Consider the following 16,641-nt stretch of genomic DNA (forward strand, 5'->3'; position numbering starts at 1 on the left):
CTCAGGCATCCACATCCTTTGTTGCTGATGTATGATCTAGTTCTATTGCAGAAGATGTTCGTATCATCAAGATTGATGAATTTCATTCCTTGGTGAAGTATTTTCAAGACAGACGACCATGACATACATGGCAAGTCGAAGATGCCAAAAAACATGTTGGTTGGAATCAAAAGCGGGGTTGTTGTTTTTTTTTTGTTTTACCCTTTGTTTGATGTGGTCACAAATTTGCGACGACATTAAAAAATAATTGAAACAATTTTTTTTGCTTTCATTTTGGTTATTTGTCTAACTTGACAACCAAGTTGTTTTTTCTGCAAATACCACTTGAAATTCAGACCCATCCAAAAAAATAAAGCAACAAGGAACCATGCAGACATAAACAATGCAACACACAAAGGGTTAACCAAACATGGTAAAAATACTATTTGATATGTTGACTAATCAGTAATGATAAGGAGGTTCCAAGTAAGCAGACTTACATACATACATACATATACATAACATTTCTCCAAGTTTTATTTACTTCTTTTTTTTTGTTTCCAGTTATCACCTGTGATGCATGACATCACATTCACTGCAAAGAGCAGCGTTGCCTGGTTTATAGAGACCAAGTGATGAATGCGATATGATGATCTTGACAATAAAACTTTGACAAATGTTCGTTCATTCACAAGCATCCAACCCATTTCATTCATTTTTTTTATTATTACAGTTTGAATTTGGAACGGTAATTTATGGACATTCTGTGTTTGAATGAAAACAATCCAAATCAAATCCTACCATTCAAAATACTCAAAAGTACCAAGAAATATCACAGTAAGAAGTCGAAGAGCAAATAGGCCTATCGATTGATTCGGGTTGAGGACAAATGGTAGATGAGAGGAAGTGACGATGCGTACAGATGAGGATTGAAGGAATTGGTTGGTTGGGTAAAGCTCATGACATCACCCAGCCAATAGAGTCAGACTAGAGAGGTACCTTGCATGTCAGATAAAGGTCGCTTCAGATCTGTCACTGTGTATGAATCCATGCGCGTGGAATGGAGGCGAAACATTGCGATTTTGAAATTGTTCGTACTTTTCATCCAATATGGGTTTTAACGATATTAAAACAGGTCATCGGGTTTAAAGAAAGAAAACGGGTAAAACCCGCAAAATACGGGGCACGTGCCATGAAAGCCATGATGGGTGGGGAGGTTGTTTGAAGGCTTGGAGTGGGGAGAGGATTGATGCCTTTGGGTTGAGAGGGGATAGGTGAGGACTTGGTTTTGGGAGGTGGACGTTGAGGACTTGGGGTTTGTGAGATGGGCACGGGGAAGTTGCGGGCTTGAAGTCACATTTTACATTCTGTGGAATTTCAACGGGTCCCTGCAAGTATAATATGCCATCAAACTCATGTAACTCTGTCCCCACTGAAGTTACCTATTAAATTATACTGTAAATCAATCCACTGTCTGCTCTCATCGTCTTTCCAAGGAGACCAATTCATGCATTAACCACTCTGAGTGAAACACCCCTGCCTCAATGTAAACTCACCTCTCCTCTTCTTTCCACTGAACCTGTGGCACTTGTCAATTCTGCAGGAACACTCTTCTTCACTTCACTTATTCCTTCTCTATCCTTCCTTATCTTAAACATCTGTCTATCTCTCGACTTCTGGTTCGGGGTTTTCTTCACATGTGGTGAAACTCTAAACCCCTTATTTATTTCCACCTCATACAGCTGAGTTTTCCAATCCAGATTTGTCGTGTTTTTATGTTGCTGTGTTTTGTCTTTGTGTTGCTCTTGTATCCCGTGTAATATTTCATGTCCACTTGTTCTTTGCTGTTCATTTTGTTTTGTTTCGTATTGTTCAAGGACTGACATGGCTTATCCTCAGATAGAAAGTGTGAGAATTATTTGTCTGTTCCTCATTTTGTTTCCTTCTTCCTGAGTAGATTGCTTTTACCTCCTCAACATTATCCTATTTCCTTTCTTCACTTCAAAATATAAAAACAAAGAAAATAAATAAATAAATAAACTTTACTTTTCACTCCATAACGATTCTCATTTCGACTTGAATTTCCTTCTGCTTCTGGATATACATTTTCACCCTGCCCCTTCCTTTTATCAATATCTCTTAACTGAATCGACATCAATATATAAACGCTTCTTACTCTTTTAAAAGCATTTAAATCAATCTGGAAATGCATTTCAATCGTTGTGTCTCCTCCAGAAATGATTCACGTGTTTTCCTTGCACATCACAATATGTCTCTTCTTCTTTACAAGGATTATTAGCTCACCTGGACTTTAGCCCCATGCGTTTATTTGATCGACCAGTGTCTGTAGGTAAGTCAGTCAGTGAGTCTGTACAGACTTCAGTCATTATCGCTTGAACCAAACAAACGATTTAAATGAAACGTCGCCACTTGAAGCCATCTTTTCTTGATGCAGCATCAGAGCCGACCAACAGGTCAACACCTACGACAACAATACCCTCACTGCTGCAGGCAACTTGCTCTGGGCGTCATGTGGACTTCACAACACGATTTATAGAGTACACTTTGCTTGTCAGCTCCCTCTCTCTGCTCTGACTTATTTTTACATGGCAGGCTACATATCTTATTCTTCACCATTATGTACTATGTTTGTAACCTTTATGCTTTGTGTTGGCTTAATGGTTTGGGTGGTGGGCTTGAGATCCTAGGATCCTGAGTTCAAATCCCGCTTTTCTGTTGAATTAATACCAGGTGGGGTTGACTCTGCCTGGCATCCTTCTCAAGTCGGTAAAATTAGCACCAGCTTGCAGGTATCCTGTGTTGGAATGGTGACCTGTCCAGGATTGTGACCAATAGCTAAGGAGTCTGCTTAGGCAGCACCAATGCTCTGCACAGAATATGGTCCCAATGGATGGATGAATGTACCTTCTATTTTATTAACACACTGGGAGGGGGAGTTGTGTAGCATCATTATTTTACCTTTCGTTTATTAATATGTTAATATGCTTAAGCTTTGGTTGATCCGGTGATAAAATCCTTTACAGGGTTTCTGGCAAGGAAGGGGGTGGTGGAGGGGTTGCGTGGTTACAAAGAACCATTGCGAATGATTCAATAAGGACTGGACTCGGAATCCGAACGTCGGATATCTTTTCTCCAATGTTAAAACTGTATAATATTTCTCACTGGAGACTCGAGTAAAGCCAGGCCAGCAGGCAAAATATGCTTTGTCCTCAGTACTTTCATGAATTTATCGATTTCTGCAAATGCAAGGAGCATTTGAAGCATTTCCCTTTTTCTGGATGAACGGTGAAGGAAGCAACTCGGCTGAAGGGCGACAATGCATTTATAAATCAAAATACGATCACATTAATCTCCCCTCGAGTCATTTTTGGTCGAATTCGCCAATGCCAAGCCCATTTCTCACCATCAAAGCCCGTACTTCGCAAATCGTGAACTTGCCTAAAGCTAGGAATTTCGAAGATATTTTCTGATGGTATTAAACAAGGTCAGATTTTCATCTTGAAATGCTTTACAGCATTTCCTTACACTTGCAATGTTTTCCTTGCACTGTTTAAAATAACATTGGGAAGATTGTGCATTCTATACCTTTTGAGAATTGGCCATAATGCAAAATGCTCTGATGATGCGTCCACACCCATCATCACATTATGAGGATTAAACATAAACATTGATTTTTTTAATTATAAAATGTTCATCAAGTTTGCATTGGACAGTTCTGAGTCTTTAAAGTTGTGATATAAAATGACATAAATCTAGTTTTCAAACCAACATCCATTAAAGATCGACTTGATATTCGGGAAGAGAGCTTGTTTTTCAAAGCTATTTGTTACTCAAACTTCTTGTTAGCCACATTCTTGAAAATGAGGTGAAAAAGCAAAAGGCAGCCTCTAATGAGAACAAATTGAAAGTTATTTCCACACAAGTCTTTTATAGATCTCTATCTCCTTCTGGACCAAGTGTTTTGTTTTCAACATCACTGTGTGGGACATTAGAGTTGGAGATGAAATTTTTCTTGGAAGTGAACCATTAACTTGTGAGTCTATTTATTGATAAAATTCCTGATGAATCCTAATTCACATATAGATGCCCAAATAGGCAAGCTGAAAATTCAGCGTTCGCAATTGGTCATATTCCTGAAACGAAGACACGGAACCATCGCAAATTCAAACATCTCAAAAATGTATTAGCAAGAGAGACGTGGTCTGGGATTCCGAGCAACACTGCATATCTTATCTGTGCTCACTTTATATCATGCAGACAATGTCACTTAAGATATTCACTCGTTAATTTTGGATCGTACAGCTATGAGATGTCAGCTAATATATATATATATATATATATATATATATATATATATATATATATATATATATATATATTGCACATATTATATACCATACCTGCCAATTCCACATGGTATAAACTTTTCATCACACCAAAGCTGATTTCACATCACTTGCAGAAAAAAGTACCATTGCTGTTGTAAAGATTCAATTTTTCAGGACAGTTTACACATGGAGGAGCAAATTTATACATTAATGGTGTGAGTGGAGGGAACAAAGTGCAGAAAAAAAAAATCTTCCTTGGGATTGGATTTATTTTTAAGCACACTTCTGTGAATATGGGTTGTCTTCCAGTACACAGTTTAACACCGTATGAAAAAACTTTGCTGCACCTTGGAGTACGGGTTTACCTAATCTTCCCAGTTGGTATTTTCCTGAAAGACTGCACAACGAGAGCATCGAGTGATTGCTGTATTACCAGTTTTCGTCTCCATAAATGTGTTGTTCCTCACTATTGTTGTTATTGAAGACTTGGGGTCACCGGGATACAACGATGGTGGGGGATTTCCCTGGACTCACCGGGAATCGCAGGCCATTGCACATGAAGAACTTCATGTCGCGGCGGATCGCTAAACAACCACGAACGTCAATAGCTTGACCACGTGACGTAGGGCCCTCTGTCTGACACCGTTTACCTAAGGACACGTGATGTCACCTAAGGCAATTATGTAATTGTTATCTTTATTGGATCTTGATTAATGCAGCCAAGCTTTCCGCTAGCACAATGCCGGACTGATATGAGAGCCAATTAGTTGGTGAATTATAACCTCCTGGCTAATCTACATCTAGAAATTGCTGGACCAATGAAAGAAAGAACAACCACGGGCAGATTGGAAATATAACAAGAATTATTTATTTGCAATGAGTGATGAGGGGTATGGGAAGGAGGGGGAGGGGGGAACTTCAGGACTTTAATGGTGTGGAAGGAAAAGGGGAAATGCAACAAAGAGTGTAATCAAGGTGTATATGTATAAAAAAACAAAAAGGACAGCAAATGTACAAGTTGCAGACTTAACCTCTGCCTTACCTACTGGCTACAGCCTGGTGTTGGTTTGGAATCCTAGGGTCCTGAGTTTGAGCCCTGTCAGCCACTGAATTAACACCAAGGGGTTGGACTCAGGCTGTCATCCTTCCGGGGTTGGCAAAATGAGCACCAGTATACTGGTAATAGCGGCACCGCATCAGCAGCATAGCCATACCCCTAACCAATGAAGCAACCAGCAGCCAAAAAGGTAGCCCACGATGGGAACCTACTGGCTAACAAAAGGGGTACCCATCACACCACACACATACAAGGGGAGACAAATTGGGACTGGTACATAAGTCACTGTCACCCTCCCAAACTTGGTACCGCTCTCCGAAATGGCCCCGACACTGCTCTCTACCACTGAGGGTCCACCAGCTCCATCGAGAGCACGAACCAAGGCATCCAGGGCAGGGAAGAGACGAGTGTGACAACCCAGACAGAGAGAGAATTAGCTCATGCCATGAGCAGGACCCTGATAGTTTGAGGAAAAATAAAAAAAAGAGAGTGGCAACGAGGACCAACGTAGCTCAGGAGTGATGACAACGTAGCAAGCGGGGCTAAAGAGAAATCTAAATCTAACAGCTAAAGATCAGGGAAAGGAAATGCAGTACAGGGGAAGATGGCAATAAATTGCATTACAGGGTCGATGTCCATACAGGCGAACAGACAAGCAAAGGCTTTGTGGGGCTTTAAACAATAAAGGGGTATGGGAGAATTTGGTGTGCATTCCAGAAAGCTGGTGGACGTAGCACACGTTGAACGTCAGGGCCAGTAAAATAGCACACCCGATGTGGCCAGTAAATACGTACACCCGATGTGATGACGACTGCACAGCACACGTCATCACGCACTGATGTCTAAGGCTCCATTCTTCACATTCATTATGGAGATAACTATTCTAAAAGTCCACGTGCTGTGTGTGTTTCAATTTCAGCATGTGGTTTATAAGACCGCAACATTATCCTTATCTAATGTTTACATTTTCATTTATCTTTTCTTTATTTGTCCCAGGTGCTTTGCCTTGACCTTCCCTTCTTTTCTCTGTTATCCTTTTGTTATTCATCTTTTTTCTGGAGCTTAACATTCTTTTGACTTTTTTTTTTTTTACGACATATGTTTGACCAATTATGCTCATCCCTCTGTGTCCTCTCTGAGATCAGCAATGGACCACCGCCTCAGGTCATCCTCAATCTCCACTTGTGATATTTTCTATTCTCATTCATCTTTCCCTACCTCTCCCCATATACTAGCAGGTTTATTTGTTTCCGTTCCTTTTTATTTTGTCTCCTCTGCATGCATCCCCTTGTTGCACCTGCTGTCCCACTACAGTGTGCACTGCCTTTTGCCCTCTGTCACCTTGCTCTTCCATGAGCCTCGACTTGGAACACACGAAAAAGGAGGAATAAAATTGAGGTTGAAATTTTAAATATTATCAAATATGTTTCATAAATGAATGTTTAATTACAATTGGTTTTGTAATGACAGAAGGAATGATTTATTTCCTGCATCACATATGTTGCAGACAAACTGGTATTATCTGCGTAGCTCTTATGTCAGCCAGCTGAACAAGAACCACAGAAGGCTTCAATTCCAAGGGGAAGCACGTCCTTTTCTGCTTGTAAGGTAAACTCATGGAATGAATCTCATGCATTATAAAAAATATATAATCCCAAATGGGATATTTACTCTCTGTGGTCCTGAAAAGGGTCAACTTTTCAGGAAATATACTGCATCAGTGATTGAAAATACTAATTTCCATTCGAAATTTCAAAAGCATCGATTTCCAATGTAAATTAGCACCAAATGTGAGGAGTCTAACTTCTACTCATTCTCTGCCCTCACCACCACCCCCCCCTCTCCCAGCCTCCTTTACCCATAATTTGCATTTTCTTCTCTTTCTGCCATTCTATTTGGCTTCCCAGCTTTCTGGTGCTGTGTCCTTTAACCAAACGTACTTCGACCTCTCTTCGTGACCTATCTTTGGGCTGTGCTTCTGGGCTTTAGGGCATTTGCTCCACTAACTTGACTCACTGGCCATAGCAATGCTGCTGTGCCTGTTATGGCTGATCATTACAATAATGAAATACACTGCATTCTAGAATAATACCCTGTTTGCTCAAATATATAATCCTACATTATATTCAGTGACATGAAAAGGTGAATGTGTGAAGTCCAAGAAATGACAATGTAACTTATTTTCAATTACTTTTCAGTCCGTCTCAAAACACCCATTACAGTGAAACAAATTGAAGGCACGACAGTCCGATAATGCAAAAATCCTGGATTCAAAGAATCACTATTTACTGCTTCATCTTCTGGGTGAGTCAAATTTTACTTACAACTCGTGAATTTCAGAGTGCTTCGCTTGATTGACGAGCGGAGCTCGAGATACTTTTAAATCTTAACTTATCTGAATATATATTAACACAATTGACATTGCGTTAATCGGTGCATTCTCCCCAGTTAATACAATCATGTTTACATCTTATTTAAATATGGTATCTCTGCTTGGGTAGCCATTTTTATTTCAAATTATCTCTGAATGAAAGATCATAATCCAAGATCTCCATGGACACACTTCGATAGTTATAAACCAGAAAGAATCTTCATGAGAGAAACTAGTGAATCTGACAAACACATGACCCATGTGAGGAATTTGAAATTTGACCAGGCTGTCAGCCTGAAGGATTATTATGAAATATGCTGTGCTTGAACAATGCAGTGCTCCCTTCCATTTTTCAGCCCCGCCACCAACATATTCCCTCCCCCTCCTTTCTGGCAATGCATCACAAAATTGTTTTTTTGGATTAAGTTTACATGGGAAACAATGCCAGGACCAGACAGATCAAGAGGTTAACATACAATAACTAACATTTTAATTCATTTCCTCTCTTCTATTTTCTTTCACACTGCACACCTGCACTCATTCGTTCCTCTTTTTTTCTTCTTTCTTTTTCACTACATGTGGAACCGATTTCCACAATGTCCGTAATCGCAATCTTCCCTACAGAGTTTCAACACAGTTTTTTCGTTGTTTCAAGACAAACTCCAGAGTTTTGAGCTCCGGTATCAATTCTGAAAGTCACTTGCCTTCCTGATACCAAGAGAGACTGCCTCCATTTATCACCTCATGATGCAGCTGATGTCTGCAGTGCACTGATCCGTAGAATTTGCCCATTGGCTTCATCCATGTACTCGGTTGTATCAGCACAAGCACCATCCACCTGGCTTTCAACTGAATGTATGCTGGCACGTCGACGACAATTGTTCGGTTTCTTGCAATGATCAGGTGGATCCAATTGCTGGACATTCACCGTGATTCCATCTTTACCTTAATTCCATGGTTAGGATCGTTATCACAGCAGTGGCAGCTGTCCTTATGCTGGGATCTATTTGGGCTTGATCTCCTACGTGATGGCAGTTGTGGTGTTGGGTTCAATTGTGGTTTTGGCCTCGCTTGTTTGTAGTGTACTGCAGCCTACTCATGTTCTCATCACAGACAATGCGAACTTCAGTCCTTGAAAGCTCACATTGCTGACGCATGTCAGGTCAGATCTGTGACTTGCTACCGGTACCATGTAAACCCGTACCAACCTGTTCCATGGTCAGGTTGTCGGCGAACTAAACAGTCTCCCCAAAGAAGTTTCTTGGTGAGGAGGGTGTTTGGATATGGACACCCAGCAGGATGAAGAACAAAACCTGTCAAAGGGCGGAGGAGCTCCTTGTGAGCTTACGGCCATCCATATTTAGTGCCCAACTCTGCCTGCGGACGACCTCCTGCAGTTGGGTTACTTTTTACGAGGAGGTTGGTGGCAGTATTCACACTCTGGCCACCGGAAAACCCTTCATTCCACAAAACATTCCAAAAAGCATGAAAAAAAGATCTGAAAACCCACTACATGGGAGTACCTCCTGTAGAAGCTGCCCGGCAGCTCATCAGATGACAAAGCCTTCGGGACCCAAAATCTTTGATGATAGGAGGGAAACCACGGGGTAACATTCCCGGGTCAGATTGCGGTCGTGTGTGTCGGGGTGGTGCTGAGGTGTCGTCCACCAGACGATGGTCTCCTTGGGTTAACCTCTGTTGATCCCTTTGGATGTGTCGCTGGAATGTCCTATCCCTAAGAAAGGATGATCACCTGTCTGTTGTCATCTGAGTTCAAGTGTTTGGACATTGATATTGCAGCACTCTGAGGTTCGGAGACCGGATTGTGGCAAGATCATGGCGGGTGGTTACACCTACTATTGGTCTGGTCACTCTGATGGTTACCATGCCCAAGGAGTTGCTGGAGCTGTGTCCAATAAGCTGACTCCAATGATAATCGAGGTAACACCGGGCAACGAGCATATTTTCAGACGAATGATTCGTCACTCCTTGGGTGTCATTTCTATGGTCTCTGTATATGCTCCGACTAAGGGGAGTGACCCACAGAGAAGGACACATTCTATGCCACACTCGAGTCTGTGGTTTATCAGTGCCCCAGGCGAGATACATTTCTATAGTCTTGGAGGATTTCAATTTCAATGCACCAACTGAAACTGATAGGGATGGTTATGAGACCTGTGTTGGTCCTTTTGGGTTTGGAACTATGAACCAGAATAGCACTAAGTTCCTTGACTTTGCAAGAAGTCAGGAACTTAGGGTGGCTGTTTCATGGTTTCAATGCCCACAAGCTCATCGCTGAACTTGGTATTCCAACGCTGGCGGTGTGGCAAAGGAGATTGACCATGTGCTCGTTGATGGTCACTGGAGGATGATCCAGAACTGCAGGGTCTACTGGAGTGCTCATTTCCTCAATACTGACCACCGGCTTGTTGTAGCAACTCTGAAGTTGGAGCTTAAATCCAGGAGAATGGTAGCATCCCAGCCTAGGCTGGAAGTTAGCAAGCTCAAGGATGAGAGGGTAGATGAGCTTGCGAACAGGCTGAGGTGTGATCTGGGGTGTCTGGATGCTTTGGGGGATCCTGAAGAGTTGTGGAGTGCCTTCAAGACCACCATCCTTGATGTTGCCGGAAGATGTCTTGGAACTCACCATTGGGCGAAGAAGAATTTTGTCTCTCAAGGGACACTGAATACCACTGACCAGAGTTGCAGGGCCAGGCTGAATGGCAGAGCTGAGCTGTTCAGGGAGCTTTGGCGTAAAACTGTACGTGCACCAAGGGTGGACAAGGAAGCTTATGTGTGAGGAATCTCTGAGGTGGTAGAGAATCATCGGTGGTCAAGTGATTCTCGTCCTGCTTACAGGGAAATTCACACATTGCATTCTCCAAGTCTGTCCCTCGGTGCACTGCAGTTAGAGCAGAGGGTGGTGGGCTCTTGACAGAGGACACTGAAATGAAGCCACGATGGGCCAGTTACTTTGAGCGGTTGTACCAAGCTGATCCACCAGCTGCCAAGTTGGATGTCAGGGGTGTGGCAATTCCTATTGCTGACCCATCAATCAACTGTGGTCCACCTTCGTTTGTGGAAACACAGGCTATGGTGAACCAGTTGAAACAGGGTAAAGCTCCTGTGATCTGTGGCATCCATGCTGAACTTCTCAAGGCTGGTGGAAATGCTGCACTCGTGTCATTGCATGTATTTCTGTGCTCTGCTTGGAACACAGGCATCATCCCAACTGACTGGAAGAGGGGCCTTGATGTCCCTCACTGGAAAGGGTGATCACCAAGACTGCAACAACCAGCGAGGGGCGAAGCTGCTCTCATTGCCGGGCAAGGTCTTTGCTAGGATAATTCTTGATCGGGTTTGCTACCATTTTCTTGAGCACCAGCGTCCAGAGCAGTCAGACTTTATACCAAAGAGGTCAACAATTGACCGTATCCTTGCTCTTCGGGTCCTCACCAAATGCAGATGAGAGTTTCAGCAGGGGGGTGCTTGCAGCCTATGTTGATATCTGTAAAACGTTTGATTCAGTGAATCGGGATGCCCTCTGGAGGATTCTTGGTCTTCGTGGGGTGCCACCAAAACTGATCGATCTGATGTCTGAACTCTACTCTGGTACTGAGAGTGCTGTGAGATGTGGTGGTGCCATCTCTGACTTATTTCCAGTTGTTACTGGAGTTCCTAAGGAGTGTGTACTGGCCCCCACACTTTTCATCGCTTGTATGGACTGGATTATTGGGAGAATGTCAGAGAGAGGTCAAGCTGAGTTGCATCGTTTGGGGATGTCAAGATCTCTGATCTTGATTTCGCAGATGATGCAGTCATCTTTGTGGCGACTCTGGATATCCTTTTGGGGGCCCTCGAGGTGCTGAATGAGGAGTCTGAGCGGCTGGGATTATGGGTATCCTGTGTCAAAACTAAGATCCAGGCTTTCAATGACATCTTGGATGCTGCTATCCTGTCTGTACCTGTTTGTGGTGAGGATGTTGAGGTCATGGAGAGATTCACTAACTTTGGCAGTGATATTCATATCTCTGCTGGCTGTGAGCCAGAGGCCAACAGATGTCTGAGCTCAGCCTGGGGAGTCATGGATTCACTGGATCATTGGGTGTGGCACTGCCTGCACCTGTGTGGGAGGACAAAAGTCCAAGTCTTCAGGTCCTTGGTGCTTCCAGTCTTGCTCTATGGATGCGAGACTTGGACTCTGACCAGGGATTAATTCCTTTGGCACCAGGTCTCTTCGGAGAGTCCTTGGCTATCGCTGGTCGGACTTTCTCTCCAATGAGCTGTTGCTGAGAGACTGAAATGAGATTTGTTAACTGCATAGTCCGTGAGCATCTGCTGTGGATGTATGGACATGTGGCTCGTTTTCCTGATGCTGATCCTGCTCATCAGATTCTCTCAGCGAGGGAGTCTCGTGAGTGGAGGAGTCCAATGGGCCAACCACGTGCCTCGTGGTTGCAGCAGGTTGATCATCCTCTCAAGGAGATGGAGATGGGCCGGGCATCTGCCTAGGAGATGGCCAGATGGAGGCCCCTGGAGTACCGGCAGAAAGTGGACTCAGTGACGCGCTGCTCCTGCACATGCTTCCATACCTGACTTGAAGAGCTTTGGCCAGTGTAAGTTCCTCACCTCTGTCTGCCAGGAGCTATTGGACCTTCTCATTACAAGCATTGGATAATCACATCCACGAACACATCTTCAAATTGTACATACTCGCAGTCCAAGAGAATGAGCCGAATGTCCTTAACATTGTCAAACGATTCCTCGGAGCTTTGTTTCCTCTTGAACAGCAAATGCATCATGCCTCATGATGCTTTTGTTTTTTTTTCTGGGGTGAATATACAATTCTAATTTATCCAGAACTTTGTTGGGGACATCCTTCTCACCTTGAATCCATTCAGAAGTCTTGTATATCTCTCGTCCTTGTTTTCTGATCCATGTTTCAAGCCAGCCTGCCTTGCGTTTGTCAGGCAGATCAGCCAACGGACCTTCAAAAAGCAAATCCAACGTGATTTCGAAATTAAACAAATTCCTGATACAATGAAGCCGAATCCCAGTCAATCGTGGGTTGCTCAAAGTTAACGGATGCCATCGTTTATGTATCTCAGATACCAGACTCAGATGGCACGAATTAACGGAGTTATTTGCAGATCACTTCTGACACCATGTAACACAAGCAAGACTCCATCTTGTAAGCCATCCAGTCCACGCCAGAAATACGTTCTTTATTTTTCTCGTTACGTTGAGATAACCAACAACAATAACACCACCAAAGTTGTTTCTGAATTGCAGGCACTTCCAACACACATTACAAATGCATTGAAAGTGCAAATACAAGACAGACACAAAACACTCATCTGCAGTCTTAATTTTGATGATGATCATTTTACACAGTGATTTTTTATTTCCCAAGTATATTCATTAATAAGTAAAACAAACTGTTTTGCCCACAAAAGTTCAAATGACTGCTCGATTCATAGTCTAAATCCACTCCAACAAAGTCAAAGAGAACATCAATATTTTACGATGAACAGGCAAGACAAACGATAAGCCAGTGCTGTCGAGGGTTACTTAAATAATCACCTTAACATGTGTTATTTGGTCATTTGGCCGAATAACGTCTAATGATCTTAATCATAACAATTACTCTGCGACAGAAACACTGTTAAGAGTGGTTTCCACGCAAGGTCTTTTGTGTGCAGTTGATAAACAGCTCATTATTTTTCTATAAGGCATTATTAGACTTTGGAAAATGAAAGGAAAATTAAATAGGAGTCATGGCAGTACACCGTATTTGGTAGCTTGCACACTTCTATCGTACCTAATTCTAAGTTATTCGTCCTGGTGAGATGAATCTGGCCCCAATTGCTATCTGCAAGCACTGCATTAATGAACTGCAGCCTATCCCCAAATGAGATAAGAATACAGCTGTCCTGATTGCAATCGTGTGAACAAAAATGTGTTTCATCATCTCTTCTGCAAGAAAAGGCTTTTGGTCCAATGTCCATATTGACCCTGCTAATAGTTTAAATGGGACGTGGATATTATCAAAATGTAATGAGAATGTGGATGCGAAGCGTTTTCAGTAATAAAGCGGTTTAAATCAAGAGATGCACATTCGCTAAAGCTAATATGCTAAATTAAGTAAAATCAGGTTGGCATATAAATTCAGTTGTTCTATCTCCGCACATAACTGCTGGGACCTCAGGTTCTAATCTCATATGCATCCTTGCAATTACGGCAAAAATACATTGATGTCTCCTTATATGCTTAACCCAAGTGCAATAAACTGTCGACGCAAGCTCATCCCAAAGCATTAGATTGTTGTAAAACAAAAAAAAAAAATTAAAAAAAAAAAAGAGTTGTATTTATTTGCAGATATCACAAAGGCTTGGTAAGCCAAAAGCCTCTTCCTTTGTTACCTCCACCACTGAAGTACCAAAAACTTTTAAAATGGTACTTGCTGCTTCCTTGCCTGACACTCAACATTTACAAAGGATAGAGCATGGACAAACAATCATATGTTGTGAACTATAATGCAGGCTTTGATCAGCCTAATGCAATCCTGCCTTAAAGTTCCTTGTGAGGGAACTGATATCATTACCTCCGGTTACGTTATGTTACTCTTGAGGTTAGTTCTCACCCCGTTTATCTCTCTATCTGTGTGCAGGATATCTCAAAAAGCTATGGGCGGATTCGGACTAAACTTGGTGGACAGGTTGGGTATGTGACGAGGACGGATCAATTCGATTTTTGGCGACGAACTGGACACTATCATTTTTTTAAGCGATTCTTCGTTGTTGAGAGATCGGGCCAAACAATGATGCATTTTGCATGCTATATCAAAAAGTTGTGGACGAGTAATGACAAAACTAGGTGGAGGAGTTGGTCAGGGGACAAGAACAAGCCGATTCGGTTTTGGTTCCCGTCTGGATCCAGATCCAGCCTCTTGGTGGGATACAAAACGTAAACTATTCAGCTTGGCAGAGATAATGTGCTCTTTTGAGTCGTTCTCATTTAAATTGCAGTGCATATTTCCTTGTGTACAAACAAAAGAAGCCACATGATTTGGTGAATAAATTTTTCACAAGATCGATATTGTGGTTCTTTCCTTTATGAAGATCAATTAACTAGCAAATATCTTTTGACAAGATGTACGTTTATCATCATTTGTACAAAACAATTATGCATGGAAGTAAAATATGAGCAGTCGTGCTCGCAGAATAGCAACACCAGATCAACGGGTTCAAACTGCATGATTACAGTAGTCAAGATGTGAACAAGTGAACAACAACAACACATGCAAGTGAAAGTACAAAACATGCTGTTTAGTCCTTTGATTCCTATTCTGCACTATTAACACATTGTTTTGTAACATCTATTGGAAGGAGGAAATTCCTCCTGAGGAAATGCCCTGCTTAAAGTGCGGTGATAAAGGTGACACCATTGTTGTGGCACGCTAGTACCCAGAGTGCCCCGGAAATTGCTGGCACTTCCCCCAAGCTGTGGATTTTTTTCTGTCTAACAGTACAGCGTTGTCTTGTGTATTTGTTTGTATGCCCACACGTGAAAGGTGTATGTGTGTGTGTGGCAGCTCCACAACAGGCCTTAGATCCTGTAAAAGAAATATTGTTATTGTCTTGAAATTGAACTGGAGGAAAGCACGGACCTCGACAAAAACAAGCATATCATATATCGCCATTAAACTATAAACCATGGTTAGCTCAGCGGAGAGTCCATTACTGCCCCACTACCACTCGGCTAAAACCCCTGTCACTGTCACTGCTTTGGTGTTTCAGTTTACCTTTGAGGTATACTATGCAATCAACAGATGTACAAAAAGTTCTCAAAATGTAAAACTCAAACAGTCCAAAACATGCCAATACAGTGTGTATATATGTGTAATATAGATGTATATGTGTATGTATATTATATACTCTTTACAACAAATTAAACAACAAAAGTGCTGTGGCTTACATTGCTTTTATAGCATCATTATAGTTAACAAGGACCAGTGCATTAATCTGCACATCCCATCAACAAAGATGCCAGTGAAAGCCAATTTTAAGTTGTGTGAAAATAACATGGCTGTGTCTCAAATTGGTATGCAAATTGGCAGTGATGGCAATTTACAAATAATTACAGACAAGCTCACATTGATGGAAATGGCTTCAATAACGTTTATGATCACCAATCCAAGCATGCAAATGCCGTCTCAAGGATCACATCAGGAAATACAGCTTTCGCTGTGGGACATTGTGCTATTCTTTGACCAGGGCCACTTCGAGTTGATAAAGAGACTGCAAGCAAACTTGGAGAACACAAATGCAACCAGTCCTTTGATTAGATTTGAACATGGTGGCTTCTAACTCCCGAGGATACATTTCAAGCATGTTCAATCAAATATTCGTATGGAGGTTATGTAAACCAATCCATGTGAGCGACCTTACTAGTCCTGGGGTACAAGTTTGAAAACAAGTTCATGGTGTAAATGGGCATTCTCATCCATAAATATATAATAGGGTCCCTTGCTTTCAGACCAAGGGGATGACTACTGGCATAATGATTTTATCTCTGTGGATACATTGTCACTCAAGTCATGGAACCCTTCTCAATAATGGCAAGTTCGGTTCTTTAGGCAAAATGCATTCATACCATTATGGTGTCTTAACCAAACCAATCATGCTGCCTAATGGCTCAATGAGCAAATCCCTCCCAAAGCTACAATCTCCAGTTTCTCACATATCCATCATTGAAGTCGAAGTGGAATATTAATATGTCGATTAAAATAACATGCTGTCAATGTATCGCCCACCAGTTTGGATGTTGCGTTGCCCATGTCATGTGTTGCTTTTGACGCCACAGTTTAAGCTGTGTGGATCAGT

The 16,641-nt window shown here is 42.1% G+C and overlaps 1 protein-coding gene across 1 annotated transcript in view; it reads left to right on the top strand.

Moving 5' to 3' along the window:
- Positions 1-16,641, top strand: part of LOC147029603 (calcitonin gene-related peptide type 1 receptor-like) — a 378,533-nt gene that overhangs the window by 230,421 nt on the left and 131,471 nt on the right. The window contains exons 2-3 of the mRNA XM_085872782.1: positions 6,893-6,993; positions 7,584-7,689. Coding sequence (XP_085728908.1) covers positions 7,639-7,689 — 51 coding nt within the window. The 5' untranslated portion in view covers positions 6,893-6,993; positions 7,584-7,638. The remainder of the gene's footprint in view (positions 1-6,892; positions 6,994-7,583; positions 7,690-16,641) is intronic.

This window comes from Eptatretus burgeri, chromosome 3, assembly GCF_056783735.1.
Source record: "Eptatretus burgeri isolate ZD-2024b chromosome 3, Ebu_testis_v1, whole genome shotgun sequence".
Taxonomy (NCBI): Eukaryota; Metazoa; Chordata; class Myxini; order Myxiniformes; family Myxinidae; genus Eptatretus; species Eptatretus burgeri.